We start from the raw sequence: 16,560 nt of genomic DNA, 5'->3' as shown, positions 1-16,560 counted from the left end.
CAAATTACTTTCAAATCTATCACTTGTTCCGACACTCTACAAACCTTACGCTATTTATTAGCGATGACTCATCCATTAGGAGGGTGAAAGTCCAACCACTGGACATTAACCCAGGGTTTTCACATACAGGCATGACAGGTAACTGACAAAAACCCTGACCCCTTGCTAAAAACTTCATGGAATGCACGGATAGCGGCCTGAGCAACCTGTGTGCTTATGATAAACTAGCAATGTGGCTGTCTAGGTAAGAATATTCCTAGCTAAATAGAAATGGTGATATACATAAACATTTCCCATTACCCACCTCATGGGGAGTATCGGGGATGTAGACAAGTATGAAATCTAAACTAGGTTACATAAGGGAAATGATTATTACCGGCAGATAGGTGAGGCCAGCGTGCAAAGGACCCATGGTACTGTTCCCCAAGAGAGGGGAAGATGAAAGAAAGAAAGAGCCAGCCATTCTTACACATTCATCTCAGCCAATCCTGAGTAAACCATCTGCTACTTGTCTATCAAGAAGCCCGAGGAATTCTAAACCATTGTTGTGAGGCCACCACAGGACCAATGTTCTGTGGATCACGTCTTGCAGGTAGTAGGTAGCGAAGGTAGTTTGACGCTTCCACACACCTGCCTGTAGTACTTGCACCAGAGTAGTTACGTTCAAACGTAATGGACATGCTCATGCCCCTGACGTCATGAGCTCTAGGTTGACAAGCCTAGGATGATCGGGATTCACTGCATGGTCAATGATCCTGCAAATCCACGCTGAGATGGTGTTATCTGTGACCTTCCTCTTGATCTTCCCCGTGCTGAGGAAGAGTGCCGACACTCGGGGGCGAGCTGCTGCAGTGCGTTTAAGGTAATACCTCAAACTCCTCACTAGGCAAAGTAACAATTGATCTGCATAATCAGTTACAGAATGAAGACTTCCAATGTGAAAAGGCCCGAATCTAGGATCTGATACTCCCAGATTTTCATTCTTAGGAATAAACTCAGGTACGGAGCTGAGTGTCACCTCTCACCATCCCCTTGAATGGGCAATGTCGTAGGATAGACCATGAAGTTCACTAACTCTCTTGGCTAGAGCCAATGCGAGTAGGAACACCGTCTTCAAAGTGAGGTGGCAACCTGTTGCCTCACGTAATGGTTCATAGGGAACACCCTTCAGGTACTAAGGGATGCGAACCATGTTCCAAGGAGGAGGACTAACTTCTGACTGGAGGCAAGCGAGCTCATAACTTCGCATAGGAAGAGAGAACTCCAACGAAGAGGAGAGATCAGCTCCTTTCAGTCTAAAAGCCATGCTTAAGGCTGAGCAGTAGTCTTTCAACACTGAGACCGAGAGGAGCTTTTCCTACCAAAGGTTTACAAGAAACTCTGCTAATGCTGGAATAGTGGCATTGAGGGGAGAGATATCCCTTCCACAACAGCAAACACAGAAGACACTCCGCTTAGCCTGGTAGACTAATGCCGAAGATCTTCGCAGGTATCCAGACAACACTCTCGCAACTTATTGCGAAAAGCCTCTCTTTGAGAGGAGATGCTGGATAGTCTCTGGGCATGAAGACGAAGAGAAGCTACTGCCTTGTAGTAGATGTACGCGTGTGGTTGTTTGAGCAGATCTTGTCGTGAAAAGGGAGTTCTCTTGGAAGCTCTATTAGGAGCTGAAGAAGGTCTGGAAACCATTCTGCATAATGCCATAGCAGAGCGATGAGCATCATAAATAGGTTGTTGGATGCTCTGGTTTTGTTGAGCACCCTTCGCATCAGACAGAACGGGAGAAAGGCATCCACATCAATGTTGTCTCACCAATGTTGGAATGCATCTTGCCAGAGAACCTGAAGTTCTGGGACTGGGGAACAGGTCCACAAGTTGGGGAACCCCACGAAGTTAGGACTTTGTTGGCTATCAGATTCAAAGACTATTTGGAGCCTACTATCTAAGTCGCTCTGCTCAAATTGTCTGCGAGCACATTCCTTTTGCCTGGAATGAAGCGAGAAGATAGGGACACTGAATTTTCTTCCGTCCATCTTAATACCTCTACTGCTAGATGGCATAGGGGCTGCGAAAAGGTACAGCCTTGTTTTTTTTACCTAAGCCACTACTGTGGTGTTGTTGCTCATCAACACCACAGGGTGACCCGTTAGGAATAGTTTTAACTGCTGGAGGGCTAGAAATGCTGCCCTCATCTCTAAGAGATTTATGTGCTGTTACCTTTCGGACTTGGACCATAGCCCTAAGGCCGTCTGGTGCAGCATGTGGAGCCTCCACCCTTCTTTTGATGTGTCAGTGTAGAGCATCATTTCCAGGGGGAGGGACGAGAAGGTCTGTCCCTTTGTGGAGGTTCTCTTCAGTCACCCACCATTGAAGCTCCTTCCGTTGCTCCTGTCCTAAAGGAACTAACGTACCCAGAGAGTCAGTGTCCTGGCTCCACCTGGATTTCAGTGGCCATTGGAGAGATCAAACCTCAAGGGGGACGCTGGGCACTAAACAGACCAGGGATGCTAAGTGACCTAGGAGACAACCACTATTGGGCAGGGAGATCTTCCGGTCTGAGGATCGGATTTGCTACCTCCATCAGCCTATGCACTCTGTCGTCTGACAGAAAAACCTTCTGTAACCTGGAGTCTACAATCATACCCAGGTATACCAGTCTTTGAGAGGGAAGCAGGAATGACTGAAATTTATCAGGATCCCAAGATCTCGAGTAGTCTGAAGAAGGGTCGCCACCAAGTTTCCTAGAAACAGCCAGTTGTTGAGGTATCTTAGGAGACGAATGCCTATCCTGTGAGCTCAAGGCAAACACTCTCGTAAAGACCTAGGGGTGCTGTGGAAAGGGTGAAGTATGCGTCTTGGAGATCCAGTATGCAAATGAAGTCCTGTGGCCTTACTCCTTGTATGACCATGTCTGCCATCTCCATCCTGAGTGAAGTCTGAAGGACAAACTTGTTCAGAGCCGAGAGATCGATGACTGGTCTTTCTCCAACATGGTATTGACTTCGGCCCGGAGGGCCAGCTCCTTTGTGGATCCCTTCGCTCGATGGAATTGGATCCCAAGTCAGTTGAGAGAGAGAGATTGAGTGAACGGGACGGGATACCCTGAACAAATCACAGAGAACGTCCAAGGATCGGCCTAAGGCTGCAGCCACCTCCGCTAGCAGCGTTGCAGCCATCCCCCCACCGGTGGTGAGAGGATTGGGACCCCTTAGTGGAAGCAGCCTCTGCTACTTCCCTTACCACTTTTCCCTCCACTGGAGGGTTTGGAGCCCTTTGGATCTTTGGCACGAAAGGACTGCTTTGACACCTTTAAAGAGGGCCCTGCCATCCTACTGGATGAGGGTTTGGTGGATTGCAGCTATTTTTTTGGATGTGGAGGAGCCTTCCCATAGGGCCTGGATGTTGAGGCCCGAGGAGAAGGGAGTCCTTGGTGGACTTCCTCCATCGCTAAGCTGCCCTCTCAACCTGTTCTGGCTTAAACAGGGCTGTAATGTCAAGGGTGGAGTTTCCGAGCCTAGCAATCTCAGCCTTAGGAACTTGTCTGTGGACCCTTTCAATCACGGCATCGCGTCTCTTAACCCTTTTACCCCCAGGCTATTTGGAACTTTCCAACCCTTAACCCCCAGGGGTTTTTTTTTCCAAGCACATTTTGCAATATATTTTTTCAAAATTACTCTAACAGCCTCAATTTTTGTTATAGAGAGGTCAGGTTGGTCTCATTCTCTTGGAAAATGCCTGAAGTTTCTCAAAAAATTATCAAAAATATGCAAAAAAAATTTAAATAGCAGTTTTTCGCAAGGAAGTACCGGTACGTCCATGGGGGTAAAGGGATGAGTTTTGTGAAACGTACCAGTACGTCCTTTGGGGGTAAAAGGGTTAATAATCGCGTTCTCCCAAAGTTAACAACCTGGGGAGAGAGGAATTCTAAGTGTGAGTGCCCGACAAGAGAAAGGTCTCCATGGACCTCCTTGTAGACTCCTTGGACCAATCATCGGTTCTTACTAGTGGCCCACTGACTCCAACCATAGATCAAGCCACGAAGCAGCCTGCATGGCATAATTCACCAGCTTCTCCATGTTTAGGATCTCAGAAACAGAAAACGAGGACAAGAGCCGAGAAAGCCTCTCAATAAGGATGCCTCTAGAGAGGGCCTTTACAGATGGATCAAGAGGCAAAAGCCGGAAGGGGCTCATCCATGACCTCATAGTATCTCATCTGCTGGAGGAAGGGAGGCGGTGGAGTTTAGAGGACGAGCCTGCTAAAAGCGAGCTAGAGGAGCCAGCAATTTGCAAAAACACCTTCTTTCTGACTACTGTCAGACCCTTAAACAAGGGCAGGACCACACTGTCTTAGGTGGTCGTTGGGTCCCATATACATGTTCCAAGACCAAAACCTTGCCGTCCTGAGGGGCCAAAAGGCATACTGTATTAAATCCTGTTAGTGGTTGATATCTACATCTATTAATGTCACTATGTTGGTGACAAATGATCATATTATACATATAATTCATTTAACCCTTATACTATTGAATATGCATTCTTTAAAAGAGACAATTACTTCTCAACTCCTTTGACTTCAACACTTTTCTCGATATGCTTCATCATGATAAGCCGATGTCCGAGCAGGAAAGAACGGAAAGAAAATGTTTACTGGATAGGTTTTAAGAACCTGACAGAACCTAGGGTTACCGTATTTTGTCTAATTCCTCTCTGATGAAGCAGTGGAGGGCAAGCAAAGACACATACTATACCTGGAAAAGCATTAAGGGCTTTAGTTTTGTGGTCATTCTTAGCCCTAAATTCTGGTAAAAACAAAAGGACTGCACAAGTTATCACCAATTGCATGATAATGCTTGCACTTTGCTTACAGTATCCTTTTAGCAGTTGCTAGTCCTACAAAGTCAAGTCTTCCAGGTAAACATCATTGCTCAATAGACTTAACTTACTAATAAACGAAATAAACCTCAACGTAGTTATGACAGACGATACCAAGTGTGTATTCAGTCAAAATTTCACTGTCTTGTACAGTAGGTGCAATGTGATGATATCAAGTTGACAATAATAGCAAAGATGAAGATATGCTAATTAGTAAAATACTTGGTGGTAAGGGGACGTGATACTCTGGGAAGGCTAAAATGAAGTCTACAATGAACACTTAATTTATTTTTCTATCAACAAGTTTGCGCTTACGCATAGAATTATGAAGTACTTTCTGTATACTGTACAAAAACCTGATATGGTAATAAATTACAATAATCAAAAGTGGTGCAAATAAAGAGAGTCCTATTTAACCAGGTAAACCCAACAGATTATCATTGGAAAAATTACTTCCAGTAAATCCTTAAGAGAAAATCCCACTAAGAAACAGCAGTCTAAAATAAAAATCTTCCGTGCAATAGAGAAGAGTATTTTTTTCTTATTTTTTGTGCTAAATAGTGCTCAACTTGATCTAGCTAAGTCCAAACTTAATTTCTAGACTTACCTTATCTTTCACTGTTAACTTGTATGATTCAACCTGCAAAATTAAAAAGATAATTATAAGGTGCCAAAGTCAATAAATTCAAAAATACATATGCAAATTAATATTAAAAATTAATTTAAATACATTATGTAACTCAATTCCCTTAAGAAATATCAATTTCCACTACATCATCTTTAATAATGAAAAAATCATTGAGTTTTCTGCATATATAGGCTATAATGATGCAAGACAATTGAATTTCCAAGACTTCATATGGAAGACCATCAAATTTTCACAGGAAATTATATCTACCCATCAAAACCAGACTCCAAAAATACCTGTCTCCTTCAAGGGATCGACATTGCTATGATTGTTCTTTAATCAATAATCCATCTCATACATACTAAAGTGCATCTTGCTTGGACGGGAAGGAGGGGAGGGGGTAGGGGGCGAGATGAATATAAAAGGTCAAGAAAATTAACTGCAGTGGCCTCTCAAAATCAATATCTAGCTGTTAATTCTTAATTTCCTGGATATGAAAACTATTCAACCTTTAACCGATTATTCAAAATAAGATTTATAAAGCATAAAGTATACTGTAGAATTATTTCTAAAGCCACTAGTAATTAAACACAATTATTAGAGATTCATGATATGAAAAACTATAAAAAAAAATATATCTTTAATAAAAAATAAGTCTTGTGTATAAGATATGACTGCAATCAATGCAAATGAACAGCATTTCGTGTAGCGTACAGTACCTCAAAAAAACTACACTATAGCTATTCATATTCTTTCAAACTCACTTGAAAAAGCATAAGCCCATGAAATACATATTCAACCTCAGCATTAAAAATATTCCCCATTTTAATATATTAATATGTGGATTAAAGGAATTTTGTTACTACTAAAGATTGTCTGCTTGAAAATTTTGAAAACTTCATAAAGATAGAACAAACTTTTTATTAATTTGTCATGTCTTGAAATTTATATAATTTAACAGAAAAATTGAATTTCATTTTGGAGAAAAATATCTCACATATTGTATGGCATATACCAAAATGTATGTACAATACTGATGAAAAATAATGGTATTTGTTTACAAGACCAATATACTGTACTGTCGAATTTAGCAAAACCAGATCAAATTATAAAAAACTAGCTCGGTTTCCTCACTAAACAGGCTGGAACTGACATCGTCAGCATATGATAATCAACCAAACAGAAGTTTGTGATGCCAGTGTACATTTGATATATATTCAAAATATATACTAAATTAAAAATGGGGTAATTACTCAGAAGTGTCACTATTTGTGAATTGTACATCTTGTAAACAAATACCTTACTCTCTCTACTTCCTTAAATCTAAAAATTCAATACTGTAATCAAAACCTAATTATAAAATCTACATCATGCATGTCAATTATAAGAAAAAACTTGTATGGCACGGAAGTAGATGTTCAAAATATTTGAGAATATAACAACATACAATTTCGAATATGATTTCAGAAAATTCAGCAATCTAAACTTGAAACTACAATACAGTCTATAAACTTCATTGGAAATAGATATTTGAAATATCAGTCAACAACAATAAAGAGAGCAGATTCATTTTAAGTAACTTACGAAATCTATTTTCGTTACTTTTACAAATGAACTGACGATACTGTACACGGAGTCTAAGGATTGCTCATTTCAATCAGTTATTGTTATCAGTACAGTACTTGTTTAGGGAAATACAAAATACACCTTCCAGAAATAGTAATATAAATAAAAACAATAACTATCTAACTTTGTACTAAATAATCTAAAATCTTTTAAATTACCTGAAATTACAGATCAATAAACTTATAGTAATTTCTTTCTTTTTCCTGCAGCATTCAGGATAAGAGCTTTATGTATAATCTGTAATTAATAATTATTCTTTTATGGTATACCACACAAGTTATAAAACAGAATAGTGTTAGTTAATTTTCTTTCGTTAACAACTAGAGAAATGCACTCCGTACTAAGTTATAACTTTCAGTTGAACAAATAAGCCATGATATTTAATATAAGAATTTTTTTATGAAGTTACAATCATTACAACAATATAAACAGTCAATTCCCGAAATTTAATATTTCTACTTTCCTTCTAAAATTATTTCAATAATTTGCAAAGTGTAAGTCAAGACAACTTATCAATATTTCTTAATCATTTATTAACTATTTTATAAATATCCAAGGCTTATTTTTTTTAAACAGTTGATTTCATAATACTGCCAAAGAGTAATTGGTAATGTACTAAATGACTGACAAAAACTTTTAAATATTTTGCTAAAATATATGTGCTTGTCTTGAAGCTTATTTTCTTATATTTAATGTGGCCGACATTATTTCTCAAAATGCCCTAGGCCTTACTGGTAGAAAGTACAATTTAGTTTTCATCAGATCTGAGGTTATTATTATAATTATTACTAGCTAAGCTACAACCCTAGTTGGAAAAGCAGGATGTTATGAGCCCAAGTGCTCCAACAGGGAAAATACCCAAATGAGGAAAGGAAATAAGGAAAAAATAAGCAACAAGGGAATTAATGGTGATCAAAGTAAAATAACTGAAAAACAGTAACATTTAAATAGAGCTTTCATATAAAAACTAAAGAAAACATAAAGGAAGAGTAATAAGATAGAATTGTGGGTAGAATTTTAAGTCTACAGGGTATCATTTCGAACAAATAATATGTTTTCCTGTAGCAAATAACGTGATTTAACCGAATTTGACTTTCATTTCAACTGCAAACAAAACACATATTTTCTGTTAAAATGTTTAAATATAATGGCTCTTGTTTCACCCTCCAACCTAATGACTTTACATTATAGTAAAATGTGTTTGATTATGTACTGTGATATCTGCTCCCTTTTCGATCCGTGTTAACCTAGTTTGTGTAACTTTTTGGCCATTAATCATCTATATTCACAAGCTAATTTATGATATTTACTAACAGCAGGCCTGTCAAAAACAAGGTTAGATAAACTTCAAACTGTTGCAGCAGCTTCTACAGACATTCGCTAATGGACTACCGGTACACATAATTAAGATCCTGTACGTTTCCCATAGGGAATGTCAGGAAGGATTGCCTGTAAATCCTACATAGTACATTCGAATTACAACAAATAAGCAATATTGCAACCGTAACTAAGTCAGTGTTAGGTGCACCTGCATAGCCACACGCATGTTAACATTGCTTTTCCTCCATTGACTGGAACCTTGTGTCAAATTGGCCCCACGAAAAAACAAAATTTGATAACAGGCCATTTCTGTGGCCTCATCACGTGACAAAACCCGTGCAATTACGTGCGTCATTAATCTAAAGGCATTTACATAAGTATAAATCTTACCTCTTTTAAAATTTCTGCCATAATTTGCGTTTAAACAGGTTATAAACAAAGATGTTCAGTAGGAGACACAGACACCGCAATTTTGTTTCTCTACGAGAGCAATAGACGACTGAACCTGTGACAACGGAGAACAATAAAGGATCGAATCCTCCCGGAGGAGGTTCCAGCCCCATGGGACAGGCCTCTTGATTATTTCATGAGGAGAGTCCATATCAAATGTCAACTGCTCCAATTTTCTTCTATTTTATTCATTCCAATTTCGCCTCATTTGACTATCACGCTGTTTCTTTCAAACGTCCTTCTTATTCTTGATGTTATATCTAGAAATTATTCTAGGGTAGGCCTTAAGGTAAATGATACTGTGTAGCAAAGAATCTTTACATTACATTCTTAATTTTGATAACTATCAAAAGCAAATTTTTTCTCAAGATGTTAGTATCTTATCTCTCTCTCTCTCTCTCTCTCTCTCTCTCTCTCTCTCTCTCTCTCTCTCTCTCTCTCTCTCTCTCTCTCTCTCTCTCTCTACACACACACACACACACACACACACACACATATATATATATATATATATATATATATATATATATATATATATATATATATATATATATATTTAGAAAATTAGAAACACAATATATAAATCTACCATACAATAAATTAGAAAAAATATGTGAAGTAATTGCAATACTATGAAATGTTTTTAAAATACAGGTACACCAGAGTTACAACACTTGATTAAAATTATATGGTACAAAAGATGGCCTATAACAATGGAATTAATGCCAAAATAATTGTCATCATCAGATATTTTTTCTTATATTAGTTATCGTTATTTTAATATTTCGCACTAAGCTTGTGTCACACAAGCCTTGAACGATATTAAAATATCCACACACAAAATGTATTCTGTACAAAAATATCACAATAAGAGCTATATTATAAATTCAAATTCAGGAGTTGAATTATTGTGAACACACATACATACATACGTATATATATATATATATATATATATATATATATATATATATATATATATATATATATATATACATATACATGTGTATGTGTGTTAACGATAATTCATCTCCTCAATTTAAAGTTATAATATAGCTCTTATTGTCATAATTTTGTACAGAAAACATTTTGTCATATATATATATATATATATATATATATATATATATATATATATATGTGTGTGTGTGTGTGTGTGTGTGTGTGTGTGTGTGTGTGTGTGTATGTATGTATGTATGTGTGTGTTCCTGAAACTTTGGCTTTATACTTGAGAGAAGAGGTTGAATAGGCAGTAGGAAGTGTCTGTGGACAATGGGATACAAGCAGGATGTGGTGGTGGGGTAAAAAAAAAAGTTAAACAAGGAGATGTTTTACAAAACAATCATACAACAAAAGAGATGATCATGGAACACTGTATAGAGGCCAAATTATCAAGTTCTAGGACAAGGTGATAAAAAATGGGACAATTTGGGGGTAAATAAAAGTATATACTTTGGGAGAAATGTAAGTTACTTATGAGGAAAGTAAATTCAGAGAAAAATGCTAACGAAGCTATTATCAACAGACAAATCCAAGTGCAGAGATTTGTTAGAATAAGATATTGCAAGATTTCTTAAATGTGGAAAATGAAAGAGAGCTACGACTGAACAATGCAAGAGAGGGAGAGATTAATGTAGATTTGAGAAGGTTTTGACTTGTTGAAGACGTAAGGAGAGTAATTGAGAGATTAAAGGATGGAGGACATCAGTGACTAATGAAACTATAATCAAAATACTACAGTATGATGATGAAAGTGAAATTGAGTGACTAACCAATGCGTGTAAAGTATGTCTAGATGGAGGAAAGGTTCCAAAGATAGATATAGTAAATAGGGAATATTATTTTACTGTCGCTAGAGAGTTATGGGGTCTTTTAACTGGCTAGACTGTACTTCATTGGATCTTTCTCTCTAATAACGATTCATTTTCCCTTTGCTTACATACACACTGGCCTATTCTTTACATATTCTCCTATGTCCTCAGACACCTGACAATACCGAGATTATCTAACAATTCCTCTTCATCCAAGGGGTTACTGCACTGTAATTGTTCAGTGACTATTTTCCCCTTAGTAATGGTAGAAGAGACTCTTCTCTTCTAGGAGAAGGGCACTCCAAATCAAACCCTTGTTCTCTAGTCTTGAGTAGTGCCATAGCCTCTGTACCAAGGTCTTCCACTGTCTTGGGTTAGAACTCTCTTGCTTAAGGGTGCACTAGGGCACACTATTTTATCTTATTTCTCTTCCTCTGGTTTTGTTAAAGTTTTTATGGTTTATATAGGAGATATTTATTTTAATGTTGTTACTCTTCTTAAAATATTTTATTTTACCTTGTTTCCTTTCCTCACAGGGCCATTTTCCCTGCTGGAGCCCCTGGGCTTGTAGCATCCTGCTTCTCCAACTAGGGTTGTAGCTTAGTAAGTAGTAGTAGTAGTGGTAGTAGTAGTAGTAGTAGTAGTAGTAGTAGTAAAAATAATAATATCAATAATAATAATAATAACAAAGTGATAAATTGATATCCACACAATCCCTTCATAGTAACGTGTCAATATATTCAAAGGCAAAAATTGCCATGCCACATCACTTCTTACTATTAGCAAATATCTTTCTAAATAGTTGTACCCCCGACTATAGTTAGAGCATTGTTCCCCCATAAATTGTTAGAGCATCGTTCCCCCATAAATTATTTAATAAAGAACGTCTACCATCATCACCAGCGTCCATGCCTGCTAAAATTCGGTGTGGTAACCAACCCCTTTCAGATCAAAGAAGTGTATCACTAACGACTAAATAATTAAACACACACACACACACACACACACACAGGCTCAGTCATCCTCACACTGTTGCATCATGGATGAATCTCTGTGCTGTTAAACTTACATACGCCTACTGTACACGGAAGCCTGATCAACAGCGTGTAGAACCAGACAGTCTTGGTTGATCTGTCCTAAACATACTGCGTCACTCTCTCTTATCTTGCGCTCACTCAGTCTCAGATTCATTTTTCTACAAAACCAGTCACTCCCCAGCCTGATAAAAGGTGTCCCACCCGAGAAAGGATTACTCCTATGCTAATTGAACCACAAGGACTGCACGTCAAAGCCAGAACAGAGTTTGGGATATGTACAATGACTCAACAAGTTATCAGAACCGGACATCCAAGACATTTGAGAGAATTTCTAAACACTGTGCAGCCAACGATTCTTTTTGACACGAGAATAGTTACAGATTGTTTCACGTTATTGGAACCAAAATATATCTATTGTAGGTTCTACAGCTTTAAAATTTGCTATCATTAGACACTCGAAAGACAGATATGGATTTCATAAAGAAGCTGAAAACTTTCTTGTTTTCCAAATGCTTCGATAATGCGGATTTGACCATTAACGTGGAATATACTGTGATACTTTAAATACATAAGATTGTGTACAACATGCGAATCTTGTAGTGCTGTGGCGCATAAGGCTCCCTTGTGTGATATGACCTGGAAAACAGCCCTTAAAGTAAAGTAAACTATATACAAGCTTCATTTCATTATAAAATCTGTTAATCAACATAAGTAATCTATTATTAATACCATAAATTTACATCACTATACATTGCCACTGTCAATTATATAGTAAACCTTTACTAGGACCATGAGTAAATTTTCACTTTACTTCCAAACTTTTCCCATAAAAAAAAAACGCTTTATTCATGACTAAACCAAAAATTCTTTCACAATGTCTTTATACCGTATTGCTCACCGACAACAAAATTATAAAGTTACGTATTTTCAATTCTCCCAAGTGGCAGATAACAGATAGATACCAAATTATGCAGAAAGTAATCTTCACCGACGACCGTCTCTTATAGAGTGGTCGAAATGACGTGTCCGTCTTCATGAAATAAGTCAGTGCATTTTCTAGGGAATCTTTAGTTACTTTGGTTTACTTTCAAAATGTTAATGTCACTGTAATGTCCTGAAATTCATTCTTTATCAGCACAACATACTCCAAACCTACATGAAAAAAAGTCAATCATTTTATTTCAAATATCATTCGATAAAACTCTCACTCTAAATTTTATCTAGACATATGTCAATCATTTGGTGGAATCCAACCTACATCTTTTACGCCTTTTCAGAAAACCCCCATGGATGTTTCACTAATGATAGAGTATTCACTTGAATGGTGTATTTGATTGCTTTTAAAGGTCGAATAGTTGGCGGAAGTTTTCACGGGTTTAATGTCATCCAGTGACTCTCCTTTAGCACGCCTCCCAGAGGCACTCCAATCCCTTTTAGTGAGGTGACTTTGTGGACCTTCAGTTGGAGATTTGTGATGCTTATACATTTTCCGCGCACGTGTTCACAAGCGCGGTTTTCAATTTCCGACACTTGGCGAAGTTTTATCTTCTCTGTTTTTTCATCGGCTAGATACTGACAACAAAATGACTTACATAAGTCATAATGAATATAAGGGATTTGAGTTAATAATGCCCATCATGTACTAATGATTGCTTGTCAGCTAGATCTTCGACAACATGCTTAAGCTGGAAAATCTTGTATCAAACACGGCGACGTTACTGAAAACTTGCTAAACCAAAGGAATTTTGTAAAAAAAAATTTATTTCAACAAATGAATTTATTTGTTCTTATTCTATATAGCAAACTGTCTTTCAGTGAGTAAGAAACCGTTGCGAAAGGCACCAATGAGTAAGTAAAAGAATTGGCCGTTATTTTTGAGGTCGAAAAACGACAAACTATTAACAGCTGTTTATTAAGCAGTGGGTCTTCTTGAGAAATGTGAACGTCTGGTCAGTGACACGATGCTACTAATACATAGCAGAGTATATGACTCAAAGACACAGGGGGGTTGAAGGGGAAGAAAAAGAACACACCCGTTCAGTGCGGGGGACTTTTCGTTGTTCTCTTATCTCCCATGGTCTCTAGTAGTCACTATAAGTCGGCCCGGCCGGTGAGGCGCTGACGTGAATCGGCGGGACTCGAACGGTCAGTTTCAAACCTTGGTGGGGGTTTGGGCACTGAACCACAACCACCGGTCCGGTGGCTGAGATACAAGACTAAAAAGCAAACATTTATGAAGAAATGTTTATTAAATTCCAAAAGTTCAAACTCGCAGCAAATGTTTTCAAGTTGAACAGGCTTACATAAGTCATTTTATAGTTTATATATCAAACATGTTTTAATGTTGTTAAGGTTTTTAAAATATTTTACTTTAATTTTTCATTACCTATTGCATCGTTTATTTCCTTTCCTTACTGAGCTATTTTTCCCTGCTGGAGCCCCTGGGCTTATAGCGTCTTGTTTTTCCAACTAGAGTTGTAGCTTAGCTAATAATAATAATAATAATAATAATAATAATAATAATAATAATAATAATAATAATAATAATAATAATAACAATAACGATTATAGATTTTTCCCTCACCATCAAAAGAAACTAATTGTGCTAAGCAATCCTACTGAGATTGGCGACTAAAAATTCCCTCACACACAATTTGGTAATTTCCCAGGAATATTTCACATGAGCTAGCGGATACAAAACTTGAGGATGATAATATAATGCACCTTTTACAATTTAATAAATATGACTTCCAATATAAATGGCAGTGAAATTCACCTATAGTCTTATCAATGGCATATATCACATAACTTGACCATTGACGCTAATGGCATCTTCCGTATCACTGCTTTAGTTTTTCTAAAATTATGTTTATCTCATAGCTCCCTTTTCTTTTTTCTAGATATTTCAATTATTTTCTGGAGAAGTTTATTTTGCAAATTAACCGACTTTCATGTTTCAAATTCACATTTGGAAATTGCGTAAGAGTAACAGCCATTTAAAACAATTAATATCACGAGAGACGATATACAGTAGACCAACCAGACATTAAAAATGGTGTTATCGAATGACATTCTCTTGACTTGATTTCCGTTTTTAATTCTTCTTTGAAGTTTAGGATGACATGATGACAATGATGTCAGCAATGATATTGATAGCAGTCTTGAATGATCATGAAAATCGTGGTTTGGTAAATTAATGACAGTTTAAGTTAATTCTGAATAGTGGCGAAAAACTTCGTTAGTTTCACAGCGAATTTTTCTTTCCACAGAATAAAATTGAATTTGTAAATTAGTGACATCCCTAGGATAACTCAAACAAATTATTATTATTATTATTATTATTATTATTATTATTATTATTATTATTATTATTATTATTATTATTATTATAATTACTTGCTAGGCTACTGTCTTAGTTGGAAAAGCAGGATGCTATAAGCCCAGGGGCTCCAACAAGGAAAATAGCACAGTGAGGATAGGAAACAAGGAAAATAAAATATTTAAAAAAGTAACATTAAAATAAATATTCTTTATATAAAAATTAGCATAGATTGGTTAATTTTAGCTAATTATTACTCTATTTTTGTCACTGAATATTGATAGCCGAAGGGCCAAGGACCAATTATGTAGCCTCGGTCAGATTAAAAAAAAAAAAAAAAAAAAAAAAAAAAAAAAAAAAAAAAAAAACAGATTTCAATAATCTTTTAATTGAATGACGGCATGCCACGAAAGTTAGAAAAAATAATTTATTCGAAAATAATTTGATTATTAGGAAAAAACGAAGAATCTACCAATTTATAAAATAAATCGACCATCAAAAACGATACATCATAAATAATTTTATTTCCAAAGTGGTGTAATTAATTTTATCAGATTAAACATCTTATCAAATAATCTATTCAATTAATTATGTAATTGAAGTTTTAATTTCCACGGCATAATTAGCGTATCTTTCAATAACATCTATCAAATTAATTGGGATATCGAATAAAATAGTTTTTCGTTTTGGTACTTTTCGCGATCTATAACAAACATTTATATACTTTCAGAAAAAAATTACCAATTATTATTATTATTATTATTATTATTATTATTATTATTATTATTATTATTATTATTATTATTATTAGCTAAGTTACAACCCTAGTTGGAAAAGCAAGATGCTACAAGCCCAAGGGCTCCGACAAGGAAAAATACCCCAGCGAGAAAAGGAAAGAAGGAAATAAATAAATATGAAACATAATGAACATTTAAAATACAATAATTTATAAACAGTAACAACATCAAGAGAGAGAGAGAGAGAGAGAGAGAGAGAGAGAGAGAGAGAGAGAGAGAGAGAGAGAGATACTCAGTCGTTTTCCTATTATGCTGAAAAGGCTACTTTGCAGTAGATACATTGCTCCTTCGAATGAGAGAGAGAGAGAGAGAGAGAGAGAGAGAGAGAGAGAGAGAGAGAGAGAGAGAGAGAGAGTACACCAGCAGCTGCCTCTTCTGCCATAGCCTAACAGTAATTTTATAACCTACACCCCAAGACTCTTATCCCCTGTTAACCACACTTCTCTCTTAGTGACGCGTTTACCGATCTTACGTGTGATGCACTCTGATGCTAATGGCGCCTAATGGAACACTACATCTCGAAGACATTTTTTCCAGTTTCACTTTTATAAAACAGCTGAAGTGGCTAGCGCTCTCCTTGGGGGATCCGGAAGTAAAGCATTAATTCCATGGCAATGGCTTTTGAGTTTTTACTAGACCTTGATAAGCCTAACTAAAAGCGTTGGATACAAATTATTCAGAGCCGACCCATGGGTGAA

General features: G+C 36.7%; 1 protein-coding gene across 2 annotated transcripts in view; it reads right to left on the bottom strand.

Annotated features, from left to right (window-relative positions):
* The window catches only part of REG (proteasome regulator gamma), a 26,888-nt gene extending 17,923 nt beyond the window's left edge, over nt 1–8,965 (bottom strand). The window contains exons 1-2 of one of the 2 annotated variants that reach the window (XM_068358861.1): nt 8,839–8,965; nt 5,482–5,514 (exon numbers count right to left, since the gene is read on the bottom strand). In XM_068358861.1, coding sequence (XP_068214962.1) covers nt 5,482–5,514; nt 8,839–8,859 — 54 coding nt within the window. In that variant the 5' untranslated portion in view covers nt 8,860–8,965. Of the gene's footprint in view, nt 1–5,481; nt 5,515–8,656; nt 8,690–8,838 lie in introns of those variants that run through there. The other variant, XM_068358860.1, reaches the window with a different exon arrangement.
* Between the last annotated feature and the right edge of the window lie 7,595 nt (nt 8,966–16,560).

The sequence above is a fragment of the Palaemon carinicauda genome, chromosome 35, assembly GCF_036898095.1.
Source record: "Palaemon carinicauda isolate YSFRI2023 chromosome 35, ASM3689809v2, whole genome shotgun sequence".
NCBI classification, from domain to species: Eukaryota; Metazoa; Arthropoda; class Malacostraca; order Decapoda; family Palaemonidae; genus Palaemon; species Palaemon carinicauda.
The sequence above is the reverse complement of the archived record's forward strand: the minus strand, read 5'-3'. Positions and strand labels throughout refer to the sequence as shown.